Source organism: Leuciscus leuciscus (assembly GCF_965113295.1).
Source record: "Leuciscus leuciscus genome assembly, chromosome: 6".
Classification (NCBI taxonomy): Eukaryota; Metazoa; Chordata; class Actinopteri; order Cypriniformes; family Leuciscidae; genus Leuciscus; species Leuciscus leuciscus.
In genome coordinates, this window is record NC_138730.1 from 38546276 (window position 1) to 38573663 (window position 27388).

A 27388-nucleotide genomic window follows, 5' to 3' on the forward strand; every position below is an offset into this window, starting at 1 on the left:
TTCATTAATATGTAACAGCTTTATCGTTTATCTTTTTCTGTTTGCAGAATCATATGTTTTTTGAGATGAGCTAAGTGGAAATGGCAAATCTTCTGGGCCATAAAAGACATCTGCTTCACCTCTGAAGTGGAGTGTGAACCCAAGAACTATGGTAAAACTATGGTGACACGTAACAAGATGGAGCAGTTTTCTGAGCTAATCGCATCTGAACTGGACAGTGCACATCAAGAATCCCTGTACAGAGCCTCTCTACACCTCTATAAACTAAACACACTGAAATAGGATTTAAATGTTAAGTATTAATCTGCACAGAACAGAATATTAACCCTTTAGTTTCATATTTAAAGGGGTGGTATAATGCCCTTTTCACAAGATGTGAAATAAGTCTTTGATGTCCCCAGAGTGTGTATGTAAAGTTTTAGGTCATAATACCCCACAGATATTTTTATATAACATGTTAAAGTTGTCACTTTTTGAGGGTGAGCAAAAACACACCGTTTTTGTGTCTGTCCCTTTAAATACAAATGAGCTGCTACTCCCAGCACAGGGGGCGGAGCTACAACAATTTGTGTCCTTTTACCTCACACAGACATGCACTGAAAATTGTTCAAACCGAAGTCAGAAAGATGGAGAGACTCAAGAAGTGAAAACATGTAGGCAACATTTCTGAATGGTTAGTTGGTGAATTTATGTAGCTTTTGTGTAGTTATCTTCGAGTCATTGATTAGCATATTCTGTCTTGATAATCTATAAATCGTGTTCCGGGGGCAGGGTTTATGTAAATTTTAGGGTTCATGATGTCACTAACCCGGGAAGAATGTCGTGTTGTCCCTACCAGCCTGTTGTTGTAGTCCAGCAATTTCTTTAAATGAAAATATCTCCCTTTGCTTTGAACTGTGAACGTCGTAACTTTGCAGATTGTTTATGCTCAAACAGCAATATTACATACCAACTAAAGTTAGAAAAGTGAAATTATATTTAACCACCCCTTTAATACACACATTTCTATGGCCTCTAAATTATCAACATGATCAAAACTTTGCTGAAAAACCTGTTGTACTGTACGTGATCTACTACATGCCTTCTGTCATCTGATAGTTCATACTCTTCTAGCAACTTTTTCTAAAAGAAAAATCATGTTAAATGTGAGTATCAAATATGATGCATTTGGCTTTTGAGGAATGTTTATTTGTATATCTTTCAATTACCATTGTATTGCATTGCATTATATGTTTTGCTCCCACAATAAAAATACAGATCTTTGATCATAAAACTAAGCATTTAAACAATGCTAAATATTTGACTAAGATATATTGTTGAGAGATATAGAGTGACTGACAACTATACTGTAAGTAGTATGTTATATTGTTAAAGATTTCATTAATTTACCAGCTATCAGAATTTTATATAAATAACAGCAACTGTAACAAATTGCATATGTTGGCTCAGTTTGGGCCTCTAAGTAAATTTGAGGTGTTTTTTCCATCACAAGTATGAGCTCCATATTCTCCTATATCATATTATAACTGTGATACTCACAAATTGTTTTACATCATATCATCTAAATGTTCAATAAACCCATAAAAAAATCAGGCTTTATAGGGTTAAATGTTCAATGCACTATTTTGTAAGATATATTTGTTTGTTTATCATTTAACACCATGCCAGCTTCCGTAGCTATTTTTATGATGGGAAATAGGTTCAAATCTGAACAGAAAAAAAAAAACTTTATTTTTCTTCAAAAGGTTTGTAAAGATGATCTTTGATAATAAAAACAATCTACTACTAAATCTGGCCTCACTTCATTAAAATCTTTTCAAATGAATCAACAAAATAGTAAATAGTCCTAGAGGAATGAAAAGCATGAAATGATGCCAAAATATCGGACTCTTGCGTAAGGTGCATAATGCAGGACCTTCACCCTTTAACAGACTTTTTTTTAGTTTGGAGTGGCCTATTGGTAACAAAAATTGACTGGAAAAATATTTTGGATATTTAAGGACTTGGGCTAAAAAAAAGTCCAAAATTCAATCCCCAGAAACTTTCTGAAATCAAAGTCCAGGTAGCATCAGTAGGGCTGTACATCTAATTAATGTTATTTAAATTATATTAGATGCAAAAACTACCAACAGAGTCACACCACAGCTGAAAATTAGCAGCAGATGCATAATCAACATTTATTGCTATGATCAATCATACTTAAAAACAACCTTTCCTTTCCACTTTTTTTTTTTAAATGTACCTCAAATACAACTGTCCAGCACCAGCACTGAATTTCAGGCAGTATAAAGCAGGTGTTGATACACAGCCCCCGTTATCCCCCACATCAAGTGCTTGTTAGTTAGCATGCCTGAATGATTTCTAAAACAGGGCTTGAAGTCCTATGAATAGAGTCGTTTCTCCAGTGTCGACTCCTCCAGCGGATGTTGAGCGATCTTGGAAATCAGTGTTTTGCAGGAGGCGAAGGCCAGGCACAGTGAATCAGGCAGCATGGCACCCATCCCTGGTAGGGCACTGTCCTTTGGGTTTACACTCACAAACTCAAGAGAAATACAACGTTTGCCATTATAGATCTCTCCAAATACGCTTAGAAATATAATTCTTTTTTTTTTTTTGTACAACAGTTCTATGTTAAAACAACTCAACACTGTAGCTAAAATACTGCACTATAGTAAAATATCCCCAACAATCTGCAACCTCATTGGTAAATAATGTGACCTAAATGATTCTGTCTTCCTGCTTGGGCCATCTTCACGAGACTTTATTATTAAGATGATGATTCAGGTAAACGTGACTGTACTACACAAAGGCATGTTGTTTTTCTTTTTGGAAAACGGTGGCAGTTTCCAGCCATTAGTTCACGTCACAGTGGCTGAACTGTTCGGTCCCGCTCTGATAGCTCAGCCTAATGGCCGACTGGAAAACATTCGTTCGCATGTTGATGATTCGGCTCCATCTTCATCTGTGAGAGTTTTCAGGTGATGTGGTGTTTGGATGATTATAAAAACACAAGCCAGAAGTCTTCAATAGTAAAAATGTCTCATGCTGACTCTTTTCATGACGTCCCTTTCGTTTTTAAAACAGATCAATTTCAGGTTATCCTCCTTGGAAATGTCCTCTTCCGTGGGAAAATGAACTTGATAATCTAGATGAGGAGAAAAAAGTAACACTTTTACACAGTGATGAACATGATGGGAGTGAATGTAAAATCTCCTAATGAGAACTGAGCAGTTCCAGTGAGTGATTATGTGTCGAGAGATTATACCCGTCACACACTCTCCGGATGAAAAACTAGCGGCCTCCACTTGCGTTCACCAGACCATGGAAATCCTCCCAAGCTCTAAAAGATCACACACACAGAATATAAATGAATACTATCAAGTATATCGATACTACAAATGCATAATTTGACTTAAAACTCGTATTTTCTGCCATGCAGTAAATTTATGAATCTCAAAGATATATGGTATGATGGTCACATGACAAGCTTTATGCACAGTTTACTTTAGTTGCTATAGTTGCGCCACCTCTACTGCCTTGACTACGATACAGCCATTTCTTTTTTCAAGTTGCGTGCGACGGTCGTTTATATCAAGTCGTTAAAAAAAGTTGTGTGAACAAATGATCCCGCAGTGGCTGTTGCTGACTATTTAAATCTAGTGGGTTTGGTGTCTCGTGTCGCAAATCCAATGACGCTGGTAGTGACGATTCTCTCTGACCAATCAGTGACCTGCACTGTTTACACGTCACATTTCAGTATCGGTACGGCTTGCTTGGAACCTCAACCGAGGTGGTACTAAAAAAAAGTACTAGGTATTAGGTACTGTACACAGTGGAAACCCTACGAGCCATACTAAGCAGTGATTTTGCCCACTCTCCCCTATATAAATCTATATTTATTGTAACTGATAGACTTTTAACAGTTTTTACTATTTAATACTTTATCCACATACACTACCATTCAAAGGTTTGTGGTTGGTAAGATTTGTTTTTATGCTTTTGAAAAAAGTATTATGCTCACCAAGGCTGTATTTATTATAAAAAAACAAAAAACAGTAATATTGTGAAATATTATTACAATTTAAAATTTTCTATTTCTAAATTTCTTTAAAGTTTTCTATTTTAATATATTTTAAATGTAAAATTCTTGTGATGGCAAAGCTGAATTTTCAGCATCATTACTCCAGTCTTCAGTGTCACATGATCCTTCAGAAATCATTCTGATATGCTGATTTAATGCTCAAGAAGCATTTCTTATTATTATCAATGTTGAAAACAGTTGTGATGCTTCATATTTTTATGGAAACCATGATATAAAAATGTTTTTCTGGATTCTTTGATGAATAGAATTTTTAAAAGAACAGCATTTATTTAAAATAGAAATCTTTGGTAACATTATACATTTCGGTAACACTTTATTTTACAGTGTCCTTGATACATATGTTACATGTACTTACCATAGTAATAACAGTAAATTATGCATAATTACATGCAACTAACCCTCAACCAAAACCCTAACCCTATAGTAAGTACATGTAGTTAATTAATATTACTCAGTACTTAAATATATAATTACACTGTAACAATGACACCTTAAAATAAAGAGTAACCTACATTTCTTTACTGTCGCTTTTAACCAATTTATCCTTGCTGAATAAAAGCATTCAATTTTTTCAAAAAAACAAAACACTTCCTGAGCCTACATTTTTAAACTGTAGTGTATAATGTGTGTGTGACTCACTTGATGCTGTCCGTGTGTGTTTTGTACTCCATAATGGTATTAGGAGGCAGGTTGAGGACTCTGCGTAAAGTGTCTCTAATGCGAGCAGTGGTGGCCTGGTCACTGGCTGTCTTGTTCCAGATAGAAATGATATCCTCCTTCAAACAAACACAAATATTTATTCAATACAGAACATTGTTATTCTGATGTGTTTACTGGTGCGAGGGCGGGACAACCTGTCACTCATGTGAGATCACAGCAATAGCAAACCACAATGATCCAAGCATACAATCAATTCCCTTCCTACAAAGTAAACCGCAGTACCTGGAAGCGAACGGACACAACGGCCCCACAGATCTCCTCGCCCACCATGAACTGCTCTCCCAGCATGGCCAAAATCAGATTCTCCCAGCAGCGTGACGCCAGGCCTTTACGAAGCCGAATGATCCATTTACCTCCACTCTTATTGGCATCATCCTATACAATACAATACAATACAATACAATAGAAATGTTATTATCTGTCGTTAGAAAAGCTGCGTGCGTGCATGTAATCTGACCAAACTCACCTCCCACATGGGTTTGATTCCTTCCTTAAACAGATGGAAATCGCTGTGACCAGTCATATCACTCGGTCGGATCATGTGACTATAAAAACGCCAGAACTGCTCCACCTACAAACACAAAACAGCTGTTGAACTGTCAGTCATGTGACCTACAGTAAGGCAGTGCCTGTGTCTGAATGTTCAGTACATGTTCATGTGAGTTTGCATGCATGTTACCGAAGCAAAGCTGCCGATCTGTTTAATGTTCTGTTCGTAGCTCTGTGTGCTGGCCGGCCGTCCCGGTGTGCGGCGAGAATACCAGAACGAGTAGTTGTACTGAAGAGGGTGTTCGCCGGCCCCTGGGACCACCGCCTGCAGAAGTAGAGCACAGTTATCTACTGTTAATTCCTGCTCTGTCTGTCTGCCATCCAGCTACATACCTTTCTCTTGGTAGTGTTTGAGTCTTTCTCCTCTTCGTCATTTTTTTCCTTCTCCCCGTCTTTCGGTGAGCAGTTGTCCTGGTCGTGATCTCCACTGTCATCATCTTTCAGGCTTAAATGGAGACAAAACTCTCAATTTCACTCAAACACAATGTGTTATTTATTACTGTGGCTTCAATCAGAGCAATAATACATAATTCAATCAGGAACTAAAGCACATGCAGTGGCTTCCAACTGAAAAAAAGACAACTCAAAACTATATATATATATATTTACTTATTTAGTAACTTTTATGTTCTAGTGTCATTTATATAAAGCTAGTAAATAAAGTCACATCTATCAGAAAAGTGTTATAAAGGATATAAGATAAATATGTATACAAGCTTACATTTATATATATATATATATATATTAGGGCCGGGACTCGATTAAAAAAATTAATCTAATTAATTAGAGGCTTTGTAATTAATTAATCGAAATTAATCGCATTTTAATCGCATATAAATTAGGGCTGTCAATCAATTAAAAATTATTGTGTTGTACATGTTATTGAAATAATGTTCAAATGGTGAGCATTGGAATAATTGTGCCTAGCAAATAATCAATACAATACAATTGAACATTATTAAATTATTGAACATTATTAAATTATACATTTAATATTAAACATTAAATTATAAACATTATTTACACTTGCTTTACAGGTTTTTAACATTAGCCTACTTCGAAAATGCTGCAATTTTAAGTTTGAGATGTTTTTCATCTGTTTTAGAAAGTATTTTTAGACTTGTTTTTTCAGAATAAAACTTGTTTTACAATCTTTTGCATGTGTTATATTTTTATTAAATGTGTTTAATTAAGCCATTGCTGCAAGTAATTTGACAGTTAACAATATTTTAGTGTACAGTTAATCACAAATTCAGTCAGCATTGTCATGACTCATTATCCCATGATGGACGGTGAAACAACGTCACGATATCAACGTTGATTCAATTTGCAAAACCGAAGCATAATTCAACATTGGTTCAACGTCGACATACAATCTTTATTCACCCATATTGAAAGAAGAGACGGTGAAACAACGTCACGAAATCAACAATGAAACAACGTAACGACATCAACAGTGAAACAACGTCACGATTTCAACGTTGATTCGTTTTGCACAATCGAAACATAATCCAACATTGATTCGACCTTGGTCCCTTACGTTCACCGGTGAATTAACGTTGAAATGCCGGCTGCTTTTTTATAAGTAAATGTTCCAATCAATGATCCAGGCAGCGCCAGCGCGTTCTCGTCTCCCTCCTTCATTTTACAGTCGAATGGTGGCTAGAACGGCTCCAGGTTCAAAGGTCAATACGGAATGGATTAATCTGCGTTATTTTTTCTCAGATTAATTAATCGAAATTAACGCGTTAATGTCCCAGCCCTAATATATATATATATATATATATATATATATATATATATATATATGAGTATATACACTTCTTTTTTCTTTATTTACATGTACAGTAGTCAAAATTTGAAGTGAATCAAAAAAGTTAATCAAAGTTGTCCTAAGACAAGAACAGGTATTGTTCAAAATGCATGTATAACTTTGATGAAAGGTTTTGATCCACTTTAAATGTTGACTACTGTATAATAATCACATTTACATTGTACGCTTTTAAAAAAGTACCATGAAAGTTTTTTTTTGGAGAAACATGTTAATATACATATTTCAGTGCCATGGTACTGCCACTGTACATTTTATAACATCCTATAATATCCACTGTACTTTCCTGAGGATGTTATAATCGTTATCTTTATTACACAGAGGACAGAGGCCATGTCTGAGTTTACAGAAACAGACTAAACTATTTGAACCTGCGCTTATAATGCTCAGTGGTTGAGCATGGAAAGTTTGCATACATAATAAAGTACGCTGGTTTTGTAACAGATGATTATCTACTGTAGTTTTGTGTTCACGTGTCATGTATAGCGTGTTTCGCTTATGCACAACGCCTCGCGTGTTTATAAGCAGCCTAAAGCCCCACACATGTCATTCCAGCAGGCTGAAGAGTTTGAGCCCGGGTCGCAGAGCACCTGCCCCCGCTGCTCACACACACACGCCTAACCCGGTGATCCGTCCTCGGCCTGGAGGCCCTGTCTGTGCACGCTGAACTGCCTCGTTAAGAGAAGATTTGCATGCAGCATTCACCGCGTGCATTAAAACACAATCCATCTGGACACAAAAACGTAGGAGTCCAGTCATGCAACTAAACATAGTGACCTCCCAGCCCATGCCAAAGCTTCTAGACACACCTCTTTTTCCCCTCTCCCTTTTCTCTCTCTCTACGTTACAGAGACTCTCGAAATGCATGCGTTTGCATTCACGCACAACTAACCCCCGCAAACGTGATGCGTTGTTTTTATTACTCACGCGTCAAATTTGTTGTTCATTATTTTCTAGGTGAGTGTCTATATCCGCTCTCGCGACGGCAGCCCCGTCAATTCCGCAGCAACGGCGGCGCGCACTAGTGGTGGTGGCGGGCGCGCGCATAGTACCGTGGTGGGTGACGCCGTTCACTTGGTGAATATCACAGTCTATGGTGAATATCTGTATTTTGTTGCAGAGTGGGACTGTGAATCTGTAAACTTATAAACTATTAAACTAATAAACATGTTGGTGGATAATTAATAAAAAAAAAATAGGCTAAAGTTTATCCATGAATTACTAAATGAAGCATTTTCACCACAATGACAGTAGGCCTACATATTAAAAAAAGTTAAACCTTTTTTTGCTTATATATATATATATATATATATATATATATATATATATATATAAATTGTAATATATATAAAGAATTTAATAATGGTCAAGTAATGCCATGTACTGTAATGTTGAGCATGCGGAGTCATTGGGGAATAGCTGCTAAATTTTCTTTTTACATAAAAAATGAATAAAAATGAGTTGTTTAATCAAGAAAGTTGTATAGACGTCTCATTTATATGCAAGCAAAATAATTCTATTTGTTTTAAGAATGATTTGCAAAGCATTCAAATAAAGTAGGATTCAAGTATTTAAATTCAAAATAATTTAATGAATATTTCTATACATTTAATAGACACGCACAGGAGGAGGAAAGGGTCACAACAGTATTTGAGTCACATAGCAAGTCATTGTGCAGCGTGTTCCAAGGGCTCGATCAGGGCGGCAGTGACGCCGCAAGTTCATCACTAGTGCGGCACTAACAGGCCTGCGGACCCTCTCACACACACACACACACACACACACACAATTAGCGCTCACAAAGGCCGACGGGGCAGCGCCTGTGTGAGGGGCTCCAACTCTGCGGCACACTTCAGAGAGAGCTGGAGCTTCAGTAGAGCCGCACACCCTTTATTCAATCAATGTCTACCCTTCTTTTGCCAATAATACCCCCATATTTATTCATCCTCTGCATCCTTGTTTTTCTAACGATCCCTGGTTCTTTTTGCTTTTCTCTCTTTCTGATCTATAACCTTAAATATCAAGTAATACAAATTTTAGCTGTAAATCCAACAGTGTTTATACTGAATAACCACATGGTAATGGCTGTTTTTAGATAATCTAGTAAACGAAACACTCAAAAATAAAAGGTACTTCTAATTTGATTATTTTCACCTTTGCTTTGGACAAAAACCAAAAGATAAGATCATTAATCATAAATCTGTGATCATTCACAATAAATAAATACATTACAGTTTTACAATAAAAAAGATGTTACAATAAATTTATAAAATGTATCGTTCCAACACAAAATTCTGGCCACATTCGAAGCCGTCACACACACATCAGCGAATGCTATATTAATAGGCCAAGAATCCTTGCGACCATTGTGACAAATCCCAACATGTTATATACCATGATTTATCCACTGCCGATGGCTTTTGGTAGTTGTTTGAGGGGAGTGATGTGCACCAGTGGCTCCCATTAGAGAGGCTATGCTCGGGCAGCCCAGTGGACGAGGCAATGCTCGGGCTTCATGCCACACACCCTCTCGTGAGATTTCATCTCAACATGGGCATCTGATCCACTTCCCCAGACTGTCATCTCATCACAGAGATACAGGAGACCTGTGAGAAGAGGGATGTAATATCGTATATGTATAATGGTACATTAGCTGTCATGAAACTACTTGTGGAGAGCAGTGGAAGTAAAACAAAATACAGAACTATCATTACAGAAACGGTACGAAGTTTCAACTAAAGTGGGTTTTATTTATTTTTCAAATTGAGGAACCATTGTTTCCAAGTAAATTCTAAATGTTTTATCCACGACATAAAAGTGTAAATCTATTTTAAAATAATTGTCATTCATTAAATGTTATTTATGATGATCTTCTGAAAAATCACTGCTAATGCATTATATATTGATTTATATTTTGCACTATTCCTAGTAGCTAAAAGCTCATGGCTTGAATGTCATCTGAACATGAGTGTTAAATGAGCTGAAAGATTGTTACCTCCTGCACAGCATGGCCCAGAAGCTCTTCACTCTGCATGGCTTTCCTGAGGAGGTTGACAACATTAGTACTTCACCAAATCACAGCCAAAGATTTACACCTCAATATCAACCAGCAACACTTTCTTAACATAAAGAATTTCAAGTGTTTCTCAGAAAGCGCTTACTGCACCTTTAAGGGACATGGTTCTTGAAAAAATATGAGATGGGAAGAAAAAATAAATGTCAATGCTCTTGCGTTCTTGATGTGTTCAAGAAAAAAGCATTGATTTTTCCACCAATCTCTTTTTTTTTTTTCATTGCCATGTCTCTTTAGAGGCTCTGTACTATAGAGTGTAGGCAGAGTGCTTACCGGTGTATCCTGCGTAGAAGAGTAAGCGTGAAGTGAGCGCTGAGATCCGGCTGGTAGGTGGAGGGAATTATGACATACTCGCCAGGGTGAAGATGGCAAAACACACTGACCTCCTGGGAGTGGGCATGAGGTACACAACTAACCACAGGACACATGGAACCAGGGGTTAACAGGGAGCCAGAACCACCGGCAGGTACCTGGACGCCAAAGACATACCAAAAAAGGAATTACTATTAAATACTAAATTACTATATCATTACTAAAACAATTATGATTAGAACTGAACACTTTTAGCACAATAAACACACAATGGGCCCTATCTTGCACCCAGCGCAATTGACTTTGTACACCGACGCATGTATCATTACTATTTTGCACCCGCGCACAGCTGACTTTTCCCTCCACAGACGCATGCCGGTAAACTAGGGAATGAACTTGCGCTCCCGGGGACGGTTCAGCGCAAAGAGGAGGCGTGTTCCGCCGCAAACGTTCCCTGATGCTATTTTGCAGGTTCAGAAAACAATTCCGCCACTGACCAGGAAAAACCTAGTCTAATAGTCATATGCTATTTTAAGGGCGCATGCTTGGCCATAATCAATGTAGCGTGTGCACAATGCGCATACACTTTGATTCTCTAATCTACACAGAAGCAGCAGTTTTCATTTTTGCAAATCATACATTATTACAAGGAAAAATATTAACACACGAGGAAAATCATTGTTGTGTCCATGAAAATGTGAAAAAATAGGCATAAATCTAGCTTACACATTTATCCAAATTATTATACGCCTGTTTAACCAAAGCTAATTTGGGTGGGTTTCTCCCATCCCCAATGTCACTTCTCTGTGTTTTACGGCCCTGACGAGAACGTCGGTCTCCTCGGCTGTGAACCGCTCCTGGCCCGCGCCTGGCAAATCCGCCTTTATAATAGCAAGCCGCCATGGAACAAGCGTGCCTGCTCTTGAAGGGAATGTGAGATGTCGCTCTGATTGGTTTATTTCACGTTACGCCCAAACCACACCTATGAATAATGAAGCTACTTCAGACCAACCCATTTTAGATTTGCCCACAAAGATCCAGGGGTGGTAGTGGCGCAGTGGATAAGACACATGCCTTTGGTGTGAGAGACCCGGGTTCGAATCCACTGTGAGACACCAATGTGTCCCTGAGCAAGACACTTAACCCCTAGTTGCTCCAGAGGCGTGCGACCTCTGACATATATAGCAATTGTAAGTCGCTTTGGATAAAAAGCGTCAGCTAAATGAATAAATGTAAATGTAAAATGTAAGATCCGCCCACAAAGTTACTTGCGTTTCGCGCTTGATACTTGCGTTTCAGATCGTTAAAATAGGGCCCTTTAGCTTTTAAGCAGTTTAGTCGTATCATAAATGCCATAAAACTTATTAGAAATTAATCATTTCTGACCTTATAAATATGAAAGCCGATGGCATGGAGAGCATTCTCTGGCCTGTTTTGGTGAAGAGTGACCCTTACGTTGTTACCTCCAGGGTCATAGGTCACAGTAAGGGGTATACGGGGGTTGTGTCCATGTGTGGAGAAGTTGCGACTTCCTCCAGCAGTAAAACCAACAGACCAAGAGCCAGGAGAGCTGACGGTTTCCCACTCGCCCTCTGAACAGTGCTGAAGAGGAGGAGGAGGAGTTGATTTCATCACACTGGAGAGAAAAACAGACATTTTAAACCAATAAGATGGCTTTATTGCATCAAATCGTATATGTAGATGCAGTGGTAATATGACCTCTAATAATTGGTGTTATTTTTATACAGTATATTTACACAGTACTGTTCAAAAGTTTGGGGTCTGTAAGATTTTTTTTTTAAAGAAATAAAAAAATGTATTCATCAAGGATGCATTAAATTGTTCAAAAGAAACAGTAAAGACATTTATTGTTACAAAAGACTTCTATTTCAAATAAATGCTGTACTTTCAAATAAATGCTGTTCTTAAATGTTTCTTAAACACCAAATCAGAATTTTTGAATGATTTCTGAAGGATCATGTGATCATGTGAGTAATGATACTGAAAATTCAGCTTTGCATCGCAGGAATAAATCACATTCTATAATCTATTAAAATAGAAAACACAAAACAGTGATTTCAAATTGTAATACTTCATATCTTTTTACAGCATTTCTGATGAAAAAGAAAAATGCAACCTCTGTGACCATAAGAGACTTCTAAATAAAAATAATAAATAAATAAGAGACTTCAGATAAAAAAAAAAATCTTACTGACACCAAACTTTTGAACTGTACAAGGAGTTCAATCCAGTGTGTCTTTGAGCAGTGACCTGAGAGAGGTAGAGCAGGAAGAGTGAACTCTCAAGAGGAAGCGGCCCTCGGCTCCCTGCAGGAAGGTACTGGGCACCAGCAGGTAAAAACCAGGATTCAGGTGAGTGTCTACAACCACTTCCCGATCATACGCGTGTGTGTGTGACACAAGCGGAGGCTTGTTCAGTGTCCGCACCAGGTTAAAGTGTTTCTTCTCCACCTAAAACATATTACATATCACATATGACATAGTGTAATATGTTCAATCACTCAAAAAAAGATTGTTTTGTGATTCTCTAACCTTCCACACATGTATTGCAATGGCCTGGAGGTGTGGATGCTGCTGAGTGCCGCCCTCTGCTGGGGGTTCAGGACGTCCGTACTGAAGCAAAGACAGCAACACTTCTCCTCTCTCGCACACTTTCAACCAGAACTTAGGGTTGCTGATAAAAGTGCTGTTGTTACGGCAACCGCCTGCAGAGTGACCTTTGACCCAGCGACCTCCAATCTGGTGGCTGTGGGTTAGAAAGCTTCCTACATGAAAGGAAATATAGTACCACATTAATATAAATATTAAATAAATGTCTACCTTTATTATTTTTTAAACCTTCAAATGATTCACTAGATATATAATTTATAAGACAGCAAAGGTCTGGTGATGTAAAATGCTCTCAAGAACGTATAGCCAATACCTGTGTAGATGCTTTGGAGGTGTCCAGCAACACTGATGGGATAGCCCACCGTGACCTCATCAAATTCCTGCTGGAATTCTGTCACGTCCATCCAGAATTCCCCCTCTGCTGTGCGGCGCAGTAAAGCCTGAGCGCAGGAGGCCTCCAGAGAAGCCCATCCTGATCCGCTGTCGAGAGAGACCGACAGAACCAGTCAGACAGAAGCAGCCTTTCCAATATCACCAACATATGTGTATGATCGTTCCAAACAAATGACCACCAATATGTTTGAAAAAGAAACATAGTAGGTTTTCTAGAGCCAATCTAAGTAAATACTTTTTATAATTTAACAACTCTAAAATAATTATTTCAGACCCGATTATTCATTAACCACTAATTTTAAATAAATAGTGTTTAAAAAAATAAAATTTTAGAGGAAAAATAGTTAATTCTCACTTTGTTCTTCCATAATATTATAGTTTTGATTAGGTCAGGTTGCATTCAGTCTAATCACAAAAGTTTAAATAGGTCAATGCATCCGAAGCTCAAATAGGCACATCATATGATCATTATTGCTCTCCATTGGAAATCAATGACTTTCGGCCTGTCCCTGTCAATGACCCACACAGCACTGCAGTGACTAATAAAAGTAAAATAAATGCACATTTCTATAAAGAACTTTATCATCTTGTTAGTTAAGTATGTTAAATCAATCCACACAGATATGAGATATTTACAATTATAATAACAAATGATCAAAATACCAAATAAGGTATTTAGCACACAAAATCAACGTAAAAATGGACTAGTATGTCATCATTCAGAATTTTTTTTTTCCTCCACACCTCTTCCTCCACACCCCGGCCCAGCTCCTCCTCCCCCAGGGGTTTCTTATCCTGATCAGCTCCACTTGTTCGCCTGTAGTCGTTGTGACATTTGTCCACTCCACCACACTCATGGCGTGGAACTGGCCAAGCTCTGGGACACCTGCAGAGAGACAGAGAACAGACCCATTACTAGAGCTAATACTGTACATCATACCTGACTGAACTGGGCAAAATGAGACTCATGTACATTATACCTCCTTATAATACATCTTATAATGTACCTGGCTCACAGATCATTTTTTCCATTGTTATTGCATAAATGAATACTGCAATATTTCTCACCTCTTTTCTCATTAAAAAACAGTGAGGCATGCTATCAAAAACACTTCTATGTGAAACTTCTATAAGGAAGAAGCACCTTCCTCTAAATATTTCCTGTGGTATTTTGTGAAAGATTTTCTGCCAATTGTAAAATTGCCAGCAAAAAATTCAAGGTATGAATTAGGAACATTGTAAAGTCTGTAAACTATTAACTATTGCTGCCATAATCTACAATCACTCCCAAATAGTGTTGTTATCAGTACCTAAAACTATTAAAAAACTTGTTTTGTTAATTGAAATAAAATAAACATTAAATGAATTAAAATAAAGTATTTTTTTAAAAAAGAATAAAATTAGAAATGTTGCCTTGGCAACTAACTGAAATAATATAAGCTTAAGTTTAATTACTAAAATTGAAGTTTTTTTTTAATGAATAAAAATGACAAAAACACACAACAAAATTACTAAAACTTAAACTAACATTAAAATGAAAACTGAAAATATAAAAATAAAAACTAATTCAAAATATTTATAATACTATATTTACATATTACAGTAATAATACTAAAACAACACTGCCTGACTGTATATATATATAAAATAATCATTTATTAAATGAATTAAATTTCAGCTGCAAAGAATCTCTACAGTAGGAAATAGCATCATTATTCAGCTCAATTTAGTTCAATGTTTGTTTCAGGTCGGTTCAATAACTGTTAGTTTCAAGTTATAGTCAACATCCTGCTCAATTAAATCTAAAATTCAGTGGTAACTTTTCTCTCTCACCCATGGAGGCGCTGTGAACACAGCAGCTGATGGCACATCGCTCCTTCAGCTCCAGTGAGAGTTGAGATAGACTCGTCCCGTTAGCGGTGTGTTGAATCTGGGTGTCGTTGGACTGTTGTGATGACTCGGCCCCTTTTAGACTCCATCGTACCGCTATGGTTCCACTCAGGTCCACTATTGCCTCACATACTTGGCCTGCCCACAAACGCTCATATGAACCATGTAGCCTAGCATGAAGAACAGTTGCCAGCACTTCAATTATTATGATTTGGTCTTAGTTTAAACATCAAAATGATATATTATAATCTTTTTACCAGCACATACTTGGCGTATGCTTTCTCCAAAAGTGCCACCCAGAATGCCCTAGGGCTCTGGCATCGTGAGAAACAGAGAGTGTCACTGATACAGGGCAGCCGGTCATCCACTCGTACCTCTATCCAGTCCCCGTTCCGCCAGAACCGAAACCTGAACTCACCGTGATAAGCACAGTCGCCCCACAAAGGCTGTTCTGGTGGAAATACCTGATAACAAACACAAACACACATAAAAATACACCTAGAGCACATTCAGTTAAAGTCTTTGCATGATGTTGTGAAATAAACAACACACAGCAGTGTTGTCATAATGTTTAAGAATAAGTCTAATGTGTGAAATATGATTGAATGCTAACACACTCTTTAAACTAGAACCTACAACACCTTTAACACTAGAATCTTTAAACCCATATTTGTGTGCTGCAGAGAAGATGTAGATGAGCTGTTGTATTTAAAATAACTGAATAATAGAGTGAAACTTTTTTAGCAGCTTTGGTTCCATAAGTATCTTCCAGAACCTAACTTATACTACTAATCCATATGAATTGAGTGTAAGAATTTTATGAAGAGACACAATCGTTTTATATGATGAACATCTAATTCTAATTTTTTATTCACGTATAAACATTCATCAACGCACAGTCGCACACATGAGTTGTGGTAAACGGAAGATCAAGCATGTTTGCTTAGCGTGCAAGAACCAATGAGGTTCATTCTTGTGTTACGCAGTACGTTTGAGTTTCTGCAAAAAACAATGAGGATCATTCTTGTGTGTTACACAGCACGTTTGAGCTTCCATAAGAACCAATGAGGTTCATTCTTGTGTGTTACACAGCACGTTTGAGCTTCCATAAGAACCAATGAGGTTCATTCTCGTGTTACGCAGCACGTTTGAGCTTCCATAAGAACCAATGAGGTTCATTCTCGTGTTACGCAGCACGTTTGAGCTTCCTCAAGAACCAGTGGGGTTTGTTCTTGGGTGTCAAGCTGGTTCTGTTGAGCTTCTGTTTATGTTCGCTGATCAATGTTTAAATGTGAATAAAAGCCTAAATTAAATCTGTTCATCAAATAAAGCGATCAAGTTTCTTCAGAAAATTTGGACAAATCAGGTTTCATTAAAAAATATCTTCATTTGTGTTTCGAAGATGAACGGTCTTACGGGTTTGAAACAACATAAGGGTGAAACATTAATGACAGAAGTTTCATTTTTGGTTGAACTAACCCTTTAAAAGTACAGCAGACTGTAGGGAGCATTGCGGAATGTAGGTTTTATTTCCAGTTATGGCAAAGGTCTGACACAGACTTTATAAACACAAGCCTCGTCTGAAAGGGAAGTGGGAGGTGTTGCTGTAATTTTTTGTAATATCTTCACAATAACTCAGAGGTAAAGTTTCGAATATAATTATTTTGAACTTTATGTATCACTATATAGTGTAAGTGATAAATCCCACTTGACATTTGTGCTGGCTACTGTATACAGGCCACCAGGGCACCATACAGACTTTATCAAAGAATTTGCTGATTTTCAATCAGAGTTAGTAATGGCTGCAGATAAAGTCCTAATTGTTGGGGATTTTAAGAACATAAATTAAGACATATGCTCTCAATGACAAATGCAGAAAAGTTGGATTATATTAGATGCTCTAGGCTAGATTATTGTAATGCTCTACTGGGTGGTTGCCCTGCATGCTTAATAAACAAACTCAAGTTGGTCTAAAACACAGCAGCTATAGAGTTCTTACTAGAGCCAGGAAGTATGACCATATTAGCCCGGTTCTGTCAACACTGAATTGGCTCCCTATTAAACATAGTATACATTTTAAAATCTTTCAAATTACTTACAAAGCATTAAATGGATTAGCTCCCCAGTATTGAGCGAGCTCTTAACGCATTATAGTCCTTCACATCTATTGCAATCTCAAAATTCTGTCTAGTTGATAATACCTAGAATATCAAAATCAACTGCTGGCAGTAAATCAATTTCCTATAGAGCACCAAAACTCTGGAACAGTCTTCCTAACACTGTTCGGGAAGCAGACACACTCAGTCAGTTTAAATCTAGATTAAAACCACATCTCTTTAACCTGGCATACACATAACATATGATCAATTTCTATTATTCAAATCATGTAAAACAATTGTTAAGCTGCATAAATTTGGTCAGCCGGAACCAGGAACACTTCCCATAACACCTGATGTACTCATTACATCATAAGAAGAATGGCATCAAGGCAAATATTAGTCTCTCTGTTTATCCAGAGGTTTACCGTAGTCAGCTGATCCGGGCCGTAACTGTACAGATGAAAATGTTGTGAAAATGAAAATTTTGTAAAGTAAGACTATGAGCCTGTGCATATACGCATTTAAACATGCATGTCTATATACTAAACACATAATACGCATGTGCATGCCATCACCTCGTTTTCAATATATTGCACTTTGAAACCTATTTTAAAGTTTGCGTTCTTCTCAGGGCCCCAAAACGCCATTGTTGTGTAATTGAACGGCCAGAGCGTTTTTAACGTTTTCTGTCTTCAGTTGAACACGGTGTTGTGTAAGTGGCCCCTAAGTTAATTACTAATGATTTTTATAAAGGAAATGAATCAATCAAAAAATGACTTAAGCTGGTCAATAATTTTTTCTACAGCTGCGGTACAGCCAAAACTATTTTTGTTGCATTAATTTCCTATTATCACTGTAAAGCTGCTTTGATACAATCTCTATTGTAAAAAGCACTATATAAATGAAGGTGACTTGACTTGACATTAAACATGACACTGTTCACCTTGTTCAGAAGATGCTGGTCCTTGAGTAACATGGAGCAGGCACAGAGCAACCAGCAGTCTCCCAGAATGCCTTGCTTTGGGTGGGCCTTCACAGGGTCATCGGGAAAGAGTTGAGGCTGCTTGCAGATATCCTAGGAGATATGCAAGGAAAAGTACTGTAAAGCCAGTTTGTGACAATATTGTTGTAGACGTAGACCCAGTTAATTCTCTTAACAAGTGCAATTTTTTTTTACCCCATATGCTTATGCATTTCCAATTGAAATAGCATGTTTTGGACATATCGAAGGGCTCATCTCCCTTCTTTGTTAAATGTTTGCAATCTGCTATATGCAAAAGATAATGATGGATTTTCAATATTTAAGAGTACTCTATCTCAGATGGTCTTAAAGGTAACCCACTCAAAGCCACAAAACGTTATTTTAATATCATGGAGTCTTTAAAATTGTGACAGACAGCAAGCTAAATGAAAGTCAGTTCTTATAAGTCTTCATGTGTGTTTACTAGAAACTAATGAAAGAATAACTGACAGTGCAGATATAGTGCACTCAAACGCCATACACTAATATAGGGATTAGTGAATGAGTGAACAAGTGAGCGGTTTCGGACACAGCTTCACTCCCTCTGTCAGAATCGAGGGAGTGAGGGTCTATCTATCCTTTAAAACTTCCCTCATCCACTTCACAAAGTGTGAGTCCGGCGGTTATGTAGAGAGGTTTAGATAAAGAGATTTGAGTGATTAATTATCAGTATCTGACCTGACGAAAATTTATTTTTTCAATGTTGTCCACATTATATTTAATCTGCAGCAGCATTGTGAACTTTTGTAAAGATAAGTTTAGCCATTAACTTTTAAATACCTCATTATATTCAAATTGCAAACACATGAGGAAGAGTCTCCACATAAAAGACTCACGACTGGCAGATTAACGTGATACAACATTTCTCTCCGAAACGGTTGGAAATTAAATTAGATTGAATGGAGGATTTTGACTGGGACAAGATGATTGACATGGCAGTTTACAGTGACAGCATACACGTAACTAAGCGATAGAGCTGTCCGTTAAAGATGATGAAGTAGTATGTCCCAAAGCTTACCTACTTTTTTTGCTACACATTTAAAAGTATGTACTTTTTCTTCACAAAAATTGGGACGCAACATAAAGCATGTTACCTGTGGGCGGAGCCATGTGACATCACCCAATAGTTTGGAGAGGGGCGTGGTGTAATCACAGAAGACTGAGGAATCATCAGCTGGAAAGTCCGGGTCCACAAACATTGCATGGTGCTCAGTCTCAGTCTCCATATCCATGGCAACCAGAGCAGCTTCACTTCTGATAGACACGCAAGCAGTGACAATCACAACTGTGATAATCTGAGCATGCTGTGCGTTTTAAGACTAAAATACATCTAAAAAGCTGTCGTATACAGTAAGACCATTATCATGGCTTCGCTGACCTATGCATATGTGATATATCAAAAGGCATTAACCTGAAAACTAATATGTCCTAAATGACATGTTGCGACAGTGGTGTTAAAAATGGCTTTTAATGGGAATTTCGTATCTTCAAAAACTGCTATAGTGACAAACATGTTCAGATATCAAACATCAGAATCAGCATCAGAATCATAATTCATGCAGACGTAAGTTACCTTCGGGTCAGCTGGGTTGATAACGCAAAGAAATGCATCTAAGTACAGTTTGATACATTTTGTAATTGCATGCCATAACTCTGAGGTAATTGAAACGCGCAAAGAAACAAAACACTGCACCACCATCCCATAACCGGAAGGACGCGCGCGCCGTGGACAGCGCTGTCATCCGGGGCGGAGGCGGAGGCGGAGGCGGGAGCTGCAGCAAGAGCGCCCCCTACCGGAGCTCTTCAGAACTACCATTAAACGATTCGCACTGCTGCTTACGTGAAAGTGCTTTGCTTTTTTTCCCTATTTCTTTGTATTTTAGAATTGTAACACGACTTTTCGGGGTAAATAAATCTCTAGTAAATCAAAACACTTCTTGATATTAATATGACATAAACAATACAGTAAAAGAAAACACTAATGGCCTATGCGAGGAATAACGTTAGGCTATATGAATAGGAATTATTGGGTCTATTGGTGTTTCTGCATGGGCACATTTACATTGCGATAAACAACTTGAGAAATGACACAATAAATACATTCTGTTCAAGTGATTTACCTTGATTTTCCTTGATTTTCTTCACACATCACATGTCTCATATTTCAAGCATTCTTCACTGAGACGTTGTCTCTATATGGTAAAGAAGTAGGCTACACTTTATTATAGCAGAATTTTTCATTATGGTGAAAATGGCTCTACAACTGACGGACAGTCTTACAGGCTCCAGGTCTGTTGCAGACACACCCTACTGTAAAGTACAGCCTCCTCCATACTGTATAAATAAACACCCAAGAGATGTGAAGTATGCAGAGGCTCTTCCACTGAGGACCTTCAATCTGAGGTAGGATGTTTAAATTTAATGCTGAATATTAACAATATCTTCAAAGAGTTTAAAATCCATTCAGATTAAAAATATGATTATGAATTACGTTTACTGAAATATTACTGTATTTATTGAAATATTAACCCATAGGCTATTATATAAATATTAGCCTATATTTTAAAATATGAATTGGTCAAAATAAAGTTATTTAACTATTACATTTATATTGCCAATGATAGGATACCAGTGTTAATGTGTTTTCGTCATTTAAAATTAAAGTTGATGTATTAGTAGTTGTTGATTCCCCAAAAAGTGTACACGGAGTGGCTCTGTCTATTTTTGATGAGTGTTCCAAATGGCTCTCCACAGAAATGCAACATACACATTTAAGAACTTCATAAAATGTAATACTGTAATACAATTCTATTGTTGATATTGTTTAGTAGGCTATAAGCATTAAAATAGCAGATATTTTTGTTCAGATTGTATTACAATTTTAAATTCAATATAAAAATATAATTTTTTGCCGTTATTAAATTAGTGGCTATCTTATAATCCAATTATATTAATGGCTTATGTTTGATTTACAATATTTTGTTTTTGATTAAGATTTTGCCATGGGTGCCATGAGACTCTGCTTCCTGCTCTTCTGCCTCTTCTTGGCGAGCGTCTCTTCTGTGAGAAAACTTAGCAATATTGATGACTTGAAAAACACTGGCTATGGCAAGCCTTCTCCACGTCATGGACTCAAATTATTGTACTGGTTTGCTCAAGAAGTGGATCAAAACAACAATATCAAATTTAATCCAAGTACAGGTGACTATGGATTCCATTATTTCAGAAATAGAGAGGAGATTCTTCCCAAAGTTTATCTCAGAGATTACTGTTACTATGAAGTTGGTAATCTAAGGTCGGGGACTGGTTTGCCGGAGTATCTGCATTCGGAAAGAAGACAGAACCGCAACAATCCGCAAAGTAACATGGACAGGATCATTGTCTATGTGGAACGAAACAGGCCACAGAGAATACTGGGGGTATTTATTACATCACATTACCCTGAAAGTCTTGACTTCAATCCTTCTGACACTTATGAGATTGATCTTGCATTGATCTCGCAGATCAGACAAACTTGTCCCGGAACAACACAACATGATAATACTAATGATGGATGCAGTCAGTTTTTAAAAAATGCAGGATTTATCATAAAAAAACGAAATAAACGCTCACCCGATTCCCTGTGCAATACATATGATGAAATTAAACTAGATATTAAAACAACTACACAAGGTTACTCAAAACTTATATGGGAGATACCTGCTGACACCATGGAAAAATATAAGCATGTAGAGATTGAAATTTGCCAAGACACTCCTTCCTGTAATTCTAATCAACATCCTACGCCGGGTCAAATATATTTTCATATTTATAAATCATCTGATTTTTTAGATACTTCTGTCTCCCTGAATGCTGGTCTCCAACCCCGACTGCTACTGCACACGGCAGATAATGATTTGACTAATCCATATATGTGGTATGGACCAGAGTTTGATGGAGCTAACAGAGTGATCCCCATCAGAATAAATGGATTTGACGCTAGTCTGCAGCTCTACGCTGAAGACGGCTATGCCTGTGCTCGACTCTACATCAAGGAAACCTTCAGTAACTGGATGGATGTTCTTTACTACTCATGGGTGGGCTTCTACAAAAGCTCACAAGATAAAAATGATGACTATTCCACATTTCAGTATGCTGTGAAGTTTGCAAAAATTGAAGACAATATGAAATATACATATGATATATGGGATTATGATATATACATATACAAGTCAGGTTCGGTCATTGCTCCTGGAGTTCAAATCCGCTTCTTTCTGGACAAAACATATAACAATGTTTTAGCACAAACTACACCCTGGGAGAGTGATGAAAAAGTGACATCAACATGTGACAAAGGGAATCCTAAACTCTCATCTGCCTGATCTTATCCAGAATTATTTTACAAACCAGAGTTCTATGATGCTAACAATGTCCTCCCTGTTAAAATACAGATGTATGATGCTGGTCTGCAGCTCTTCACTCATGATGGTAAAGCTTGTGCTCGGCTTTATATCAAGAGGACTTTCACAGACTGGGAAAAAACCTTCTACTACTCATGGGTGGGGTTTTACATTGGTTCACAAAAAACAAATAAACAGAAGGACACATATCAATATGCTGTGTATTTTGAAAAGATGGAGTATGGAACCAAAATGTTTGATGTTTATCAGTACGAATCCGAATTAGCTATTGCACCCGGAGTACAGATCCGTTTCATGGAGGACAAGGGCTATGATAAAACATTAGTGAAAACTGAGGCCTGGGAGAGTGGTTAAAAACTCACTATAAATGAATTAGATTATGAAAAATAAATAAAAGCTTTAAAGCAGGATAATATCATTCTAACAGTCTGAGCTCATACAGTCTTATATGATTTGTAAGAATCTGCTGTCTGTGTCCTGATACATATACTGTTAATCACAGATATCTCTAATATACTGTCTTCATTTGATATTAACAAAATAATTATTCTAAATGATATAAAATAATGTTAACAATAATCTTGGCATTTATATCATAAATATTATAAAATACAACATTTTATTGCAATGTATTAATGTGAACCTTACTCTGCTTGTTTTACTGATCAATTAAAATGCATCTATCCAATGAGAGTGAGTTGAGTCTGTGTCCTTGTTTGGATATCCCACTGGACAAAACTAAAAAACCAAAGGTAAATAACTGTATTTTCTCAAGCAGTGGTTATATATGTTGGTTTCAAAACCTGTTTTAAATGTTGTGTTTTTTGTGTGTAAATTCAACAGTTCTAAAATTTGAGAAATTCTGTCCCATGCTATACAGGGAATACATTTTTATTTGAAATATTTATTCATCAAACAAATTCCTTTATTTTTGTATTTACCATCATTATTTTGCCTTTCTAATGGTCATAACTATGGTGGATGATCAGGAAAAGTCATGTGACGTCAGTTTAAAGTTACACAGTATCTGCATATCATTTAGTAACTTAGATGAACTCAATGCACTGACAGGAGGGTTTTTCTGATAATCCTGTGTTCATTTTGTAAATTGCTCGCTTGTAATATATGGACACTTTTTATGTTTACTTAATTCTATAATGTTCCTAATGAGAGAGATGTTTCGAATCACTATTTATTTAATTTTTTTTCTCCAGTAGTCTTTGGTGACAAAACAAGTTTTTAAGCAGCTTTCTGTTTCGGATGAACGGCTGGTTTATTCTTTGTTGCAGCGATTCAGTTTCATTTTGATGCAATTGATTCTAAGAAAATAAACTTCAGCTTTCCATGAAAGGAAACTATCCCACCCACCACACACTCAAACACATCTTCACACAAATGTTCACAGCAAAAGCATTACACGTTCAGTTAATAAAGAGATTGTGAATAGTGATAGAATAATGATCTTGACAAATATTTATTAATTCAATTTATTTTAAACAAAACTACAACCAGCAGCTCGCCAGCCAATATGAACACTGACCCTTCACTCTGCAGGTTATGTTTAGTTTAACCCATTAAAAATGAAAAAAATATCGTGCCAAAAATAATGATCATGTGTTAGCACAACCTGCCAATGACAATTATTACACATTAATATGCTGTGCATTTTAAAATGATGGAGGATGGTGACAAGAATTTTGATATCGGCACAAGTCCAATTTGCCCACTGTACCCGGAGTACAGATCCCTGATACACAAAGGTTATAATAATACATTGGAGCAAACAAAGCCCTAAGAGTGTATAAAAACTCAATGAATCATGTACAATTATTAAAGTGTCCTATTAGCACTGTTAATTTGTTATAAATAAAATATGTAATTTATTCTTTAAAAACGAAAATTCATTAATTGACATCCAGAGTCCAGGAGCTCACTTATATAACCTATGTTTCCTTTGAGATAGGCATTTCTTTTGTTATAAAACCATATTAGTAAAATAAACAATAAATCACTGTTGTTCATCTGAGGTGAGTTCATTTCTATATGTTGTACATGTGTGGCTGTCACTTAAAGAAAAAGCAAATTATTCGGATAAGAAAAAGAGGAACGCATGGTTCATGATCGACCCATCACAATTCACGTTTAGGCATTTTTGTATGCACTCCGAATTATTGGTTTGATTCTAAACAAAACATTTGCATGTTTCGAAGTTTCAGTATAACATAAATTCGTGAGGAGTTTCCCCTCTAAGGCCATTCACACAGAATGAGTTTTCGCAGTTAAAAACGTGATATGCAGGAGGATAGAATGTTTTTTTGGACAAATTTTGTGTTTTGCAAAGCTTACATCTTCACTTGTTGTGGTGTTGATTCACATTATTTCTAGACTATTGTGCAGAAATGCTTCATTGCCTAAAAAGGAACTTTCACAAAAGCCCAAATTTCACCGTTTTTTTTTATCACTGGCACAAAATGATCAGCTAACATGATTTCACTAATCATTTCATCAGCACATGGGAAAGTGTGAACCAGTGAAATTACTCATTCTGATTGGATTAAAAGAGCAGACTGATTGGTATAAAAAGGAGGGAATCATTGTGTTCTTGTGTTAGCAATAGTTACCTCCAAAGAAAGACTTAAATGAGCTCAAATGCAAGGAAATTGCTGCAAAGAATATTGCACCTGACAGAGCCATTTACAGGATCATCAAGAACTTCAAGGAGAGAGGTTCAACTGCAGTGAAAGTGGCTTCGGGACATCCCAGAGTGTCCAGGAAGCGCCAGGACCATCTCATCCTGAGGATTCAGCTGCAGAATTGTGTCACCAGTGCCCAGCATGCTCAACATTGTGGACTTCAGCTCTGCTTTTAATTCCATCCAAAGACACCTGATGATTCAAAAGTTGTATCACCTCAACATCTCTACTCGGCTGATTCATTTTATACACAATTTCCTTAGCAACAGGTAACAAGTAGTATGGATGGGCTCAATTACATCATCTGCTCTAATCATCAACACTGGAGCACCGCAGGGCTGTGTTTTAAGTCCTTTTTTTGTATACACTTTACACAAACGACAACATCAGTCCATTATCCAGCATCAAATATTTAAAATATTCAGATGACACAGCCATTCTTGCCCTGCTCAAAGATAATAACAACTCTGTTATGGATTATCACACCACTGTTATGAACTTTGTCCAGTGGTGTGAGGATAACTATCTGAATCTTAACATTAGCAAGACAAAAGAGCTGATAGTCAGACCCTCTTCACTACAGCATCCTATTGTTATTCATAATCAAACAGTTGAAATAGTGGACAGTTTTAAATATCTTGGAGTAACAATGGACAACAAACTCACCTTTGATCAGCACATTATGGACATTCAGAAGAGAAGTCACCAAAGAATGTCAGTCATTCGAAAACTCAAAGGACTAAACGTCTCTCCTCGATTGCTATTGCTACTCTATCAAAGCATCATTCAGCCAATCTTACTGTATTGTTCTGTATGTTTTTTTTAATATGCTTTCTGTTAAAAACCGGACCAAACTTACAAAGCTATCTAATACTGCTTTGAAAGTTATAGGTCTCCCAACACTTAACCTCATAGAACTTAATAATAGAGCTATCACACGCATTGCAATTTCAATAGAACAGGACCCCACACATCCACTTAATGAGTTTCTAGCCCCACTGCCCTCAGGGCGTAGGTACAGGACTCTGAGGTGTAGGAGGGCTCGCTTTGGAAGAAGCCTAATTCCCGCAACCATTACATACCTCAACAACCGGCATCGTTGATTGTTAATCGCCTTTTTTTTTGTGTATATCTGTATTATATTGTTATGTGTGTTAAACAAGTACAGTGCTGTGGAAAATAATTTCCCCCTGGGGACAATAAAGTTAAAGTTAACATTGGCAGCAAGTTGGTCAAGTGAGGCCAAGACTTTGGACAACGGCCTCTGCAAAAGTTGTGTCTGCGTCCTTATACCCTTGTTAATTTGCAATAAGGACCTGCTGACAGGACATATCCCTTACAGATCATTCAGTGTAGAGTATTTTTACATGCTGGTCATTGTTTTAAAGTAATGGGAACTTGTAAATTCCTCTTTCATAAAACAAGGATGTTTTATGAAAATGCTGACAACAGCTGTCCAGTTTGGACCTGTCACCCTGGAGGTCATGATCAGCCTCACTTATTGCAGCAATCTAACATCTGGGGAAAGAATAATGGCTAAAGATTCTGTTTCAAGGCCACAAGTTGTTGTCCCATGTGCCCTTTTTGACATTAAAAACAAGAGACATAGACAACAGAAACACAGACTACTGTTGCTGAATGTTGGGATTTCACAATCCCCAGTGTTCAATAATAA

General features: G+C 37.1%; 3 protein-coding genes and 1 long non-coding RNA gene across 5 annotated transcripts in view; 1 reads left to right on the forward strand and 3 right to left on the reverse strand.

The window, feature by feature from the left end:
* The window catches only part of LOC309501511 (phospholipid scramblase family member 5), a 113689-nt gene that overhangs the window by 6490 nt on the left and 79811 nt on the right, over positions 1–27388 (forward strand). The window contains exon 8 of one of the 2 annotated variants that reach the window (XR_014206894.1): positions 48–479. Coding sequence is in view for 1 of the 2 variants with exons in the window: in XM_082173676.1 (XP_082029802.1) it covers positions 48–74 (27 nt within the window). In the remaining variant the exon portion in view is untranslated. Of the gene's footprint in view, positions 1–47; positions 2400–27388 lie in introns of those variants that run through there. The other variant, XM_082173676.1, reaches the window with a different exon arrangement.
* On the reverse strand, positions 2153–8264 carry eif4e2 (eukaryotic translation initiation factor 4E family member 2). Its single transcript, XM_082173698.1, has 8 exons — positions 8130–8264; positions 5705–5816; positions 5502–5636; positions 5289–5393; positions 5045–5197; positions 4742–4878; positions 3266–3340; positions 2153–3145 (listed from the first exon to the last, which is right to left on the reverse strand). Exons 1-7 carry the CDS (start codon positions 8147–8149, stop codon positions 3292–3294), a joined length of 711 nt encoding a protein of 236 aa, XP_082029824.1. The 5' UTR covers positions 8150–8264; the 3' UTR covers positions 2153–3145; positions 3266–3291.
* On the reverse strand, positions 8773–20352 carry capn10 (calpain 10). Its single transcript, XM_082173542.1, has 13 exons — positions 20194–20352; positions 19715–19874; positions 18543–18674; positions 15768–15964; positions 15444–15670; positions 14355–14496; positions 13531–13697; positions 13140–13372; positions 12859–13058; positions 11974–12223; positions 10549–10745; positions 10198–10243; positions 8773–9808 (listed from the first exon to the last, which is right to left on the reverse strand). Exons 1-13 carry the CDS (start codon positions 20229–20231, stop codon positions 9782–9784), a joined length of 2016 nt encoding a protein of 671 aa, XP_082029668.1. The 5' UTR covers positions 20232–20352; the 3' UTR covers positions 8773–9781.
* Positions 22522–27388, reverse strand: part of LOC309501594 — a 29316-nt gene continuing 24449 nt past the window's right edge. The window contains exon 2 of the long non-coding RNA XR_014206948.1: positions 22522–24075. This is a non-coding gene — a long non-coding RNA (uncharacterized lncRNA). The remainder of the gene's footprint in view (positions 24076–27388) is intronic.

Bases quoted from the DNA above. Each gene is read 5' to 3' on its own strand.
- eif4e2 (XM_082173698.1), bottom strand. From the start codon at position 8,149: ATGAACAACAAATTTGACGC. The intron at 5,817-8,129 runs GTGAGTAATAAA...TCTCCATTTAAG, and splicing joins ATGAACAACAAATTTGACGC to CCTGAAAGATGATGACAGTG. The intron at 5,637-5,704 runs GTATGTAGCTGG...CTACTTCTGCAG, and splicing joins CAAACACTACCAAGAGAAAG to GCGGTGGTCCCAGGGGCCGG.
- capn10 (XM_082173542.1), bottom strand. From the start codon at position 20,231: ATGCATTTCTTTGCGTTATCAACCCAGCTGACCCGAAG. The intron at 18,675-19,714 runs GTAACATGCTTT...CATATCTCCTAG, and splicing joins TCACATGGCTCCGCCCACAG to GATATCTGCAAGCAGCCTCA. The intron at 13,373-13,530 runs GTATTGGCTATA...CCTTTCATGTAG, and splicing joins CCTCCAAAGCATCTACACAG to GAAGCTTTCTAACCCACAGC.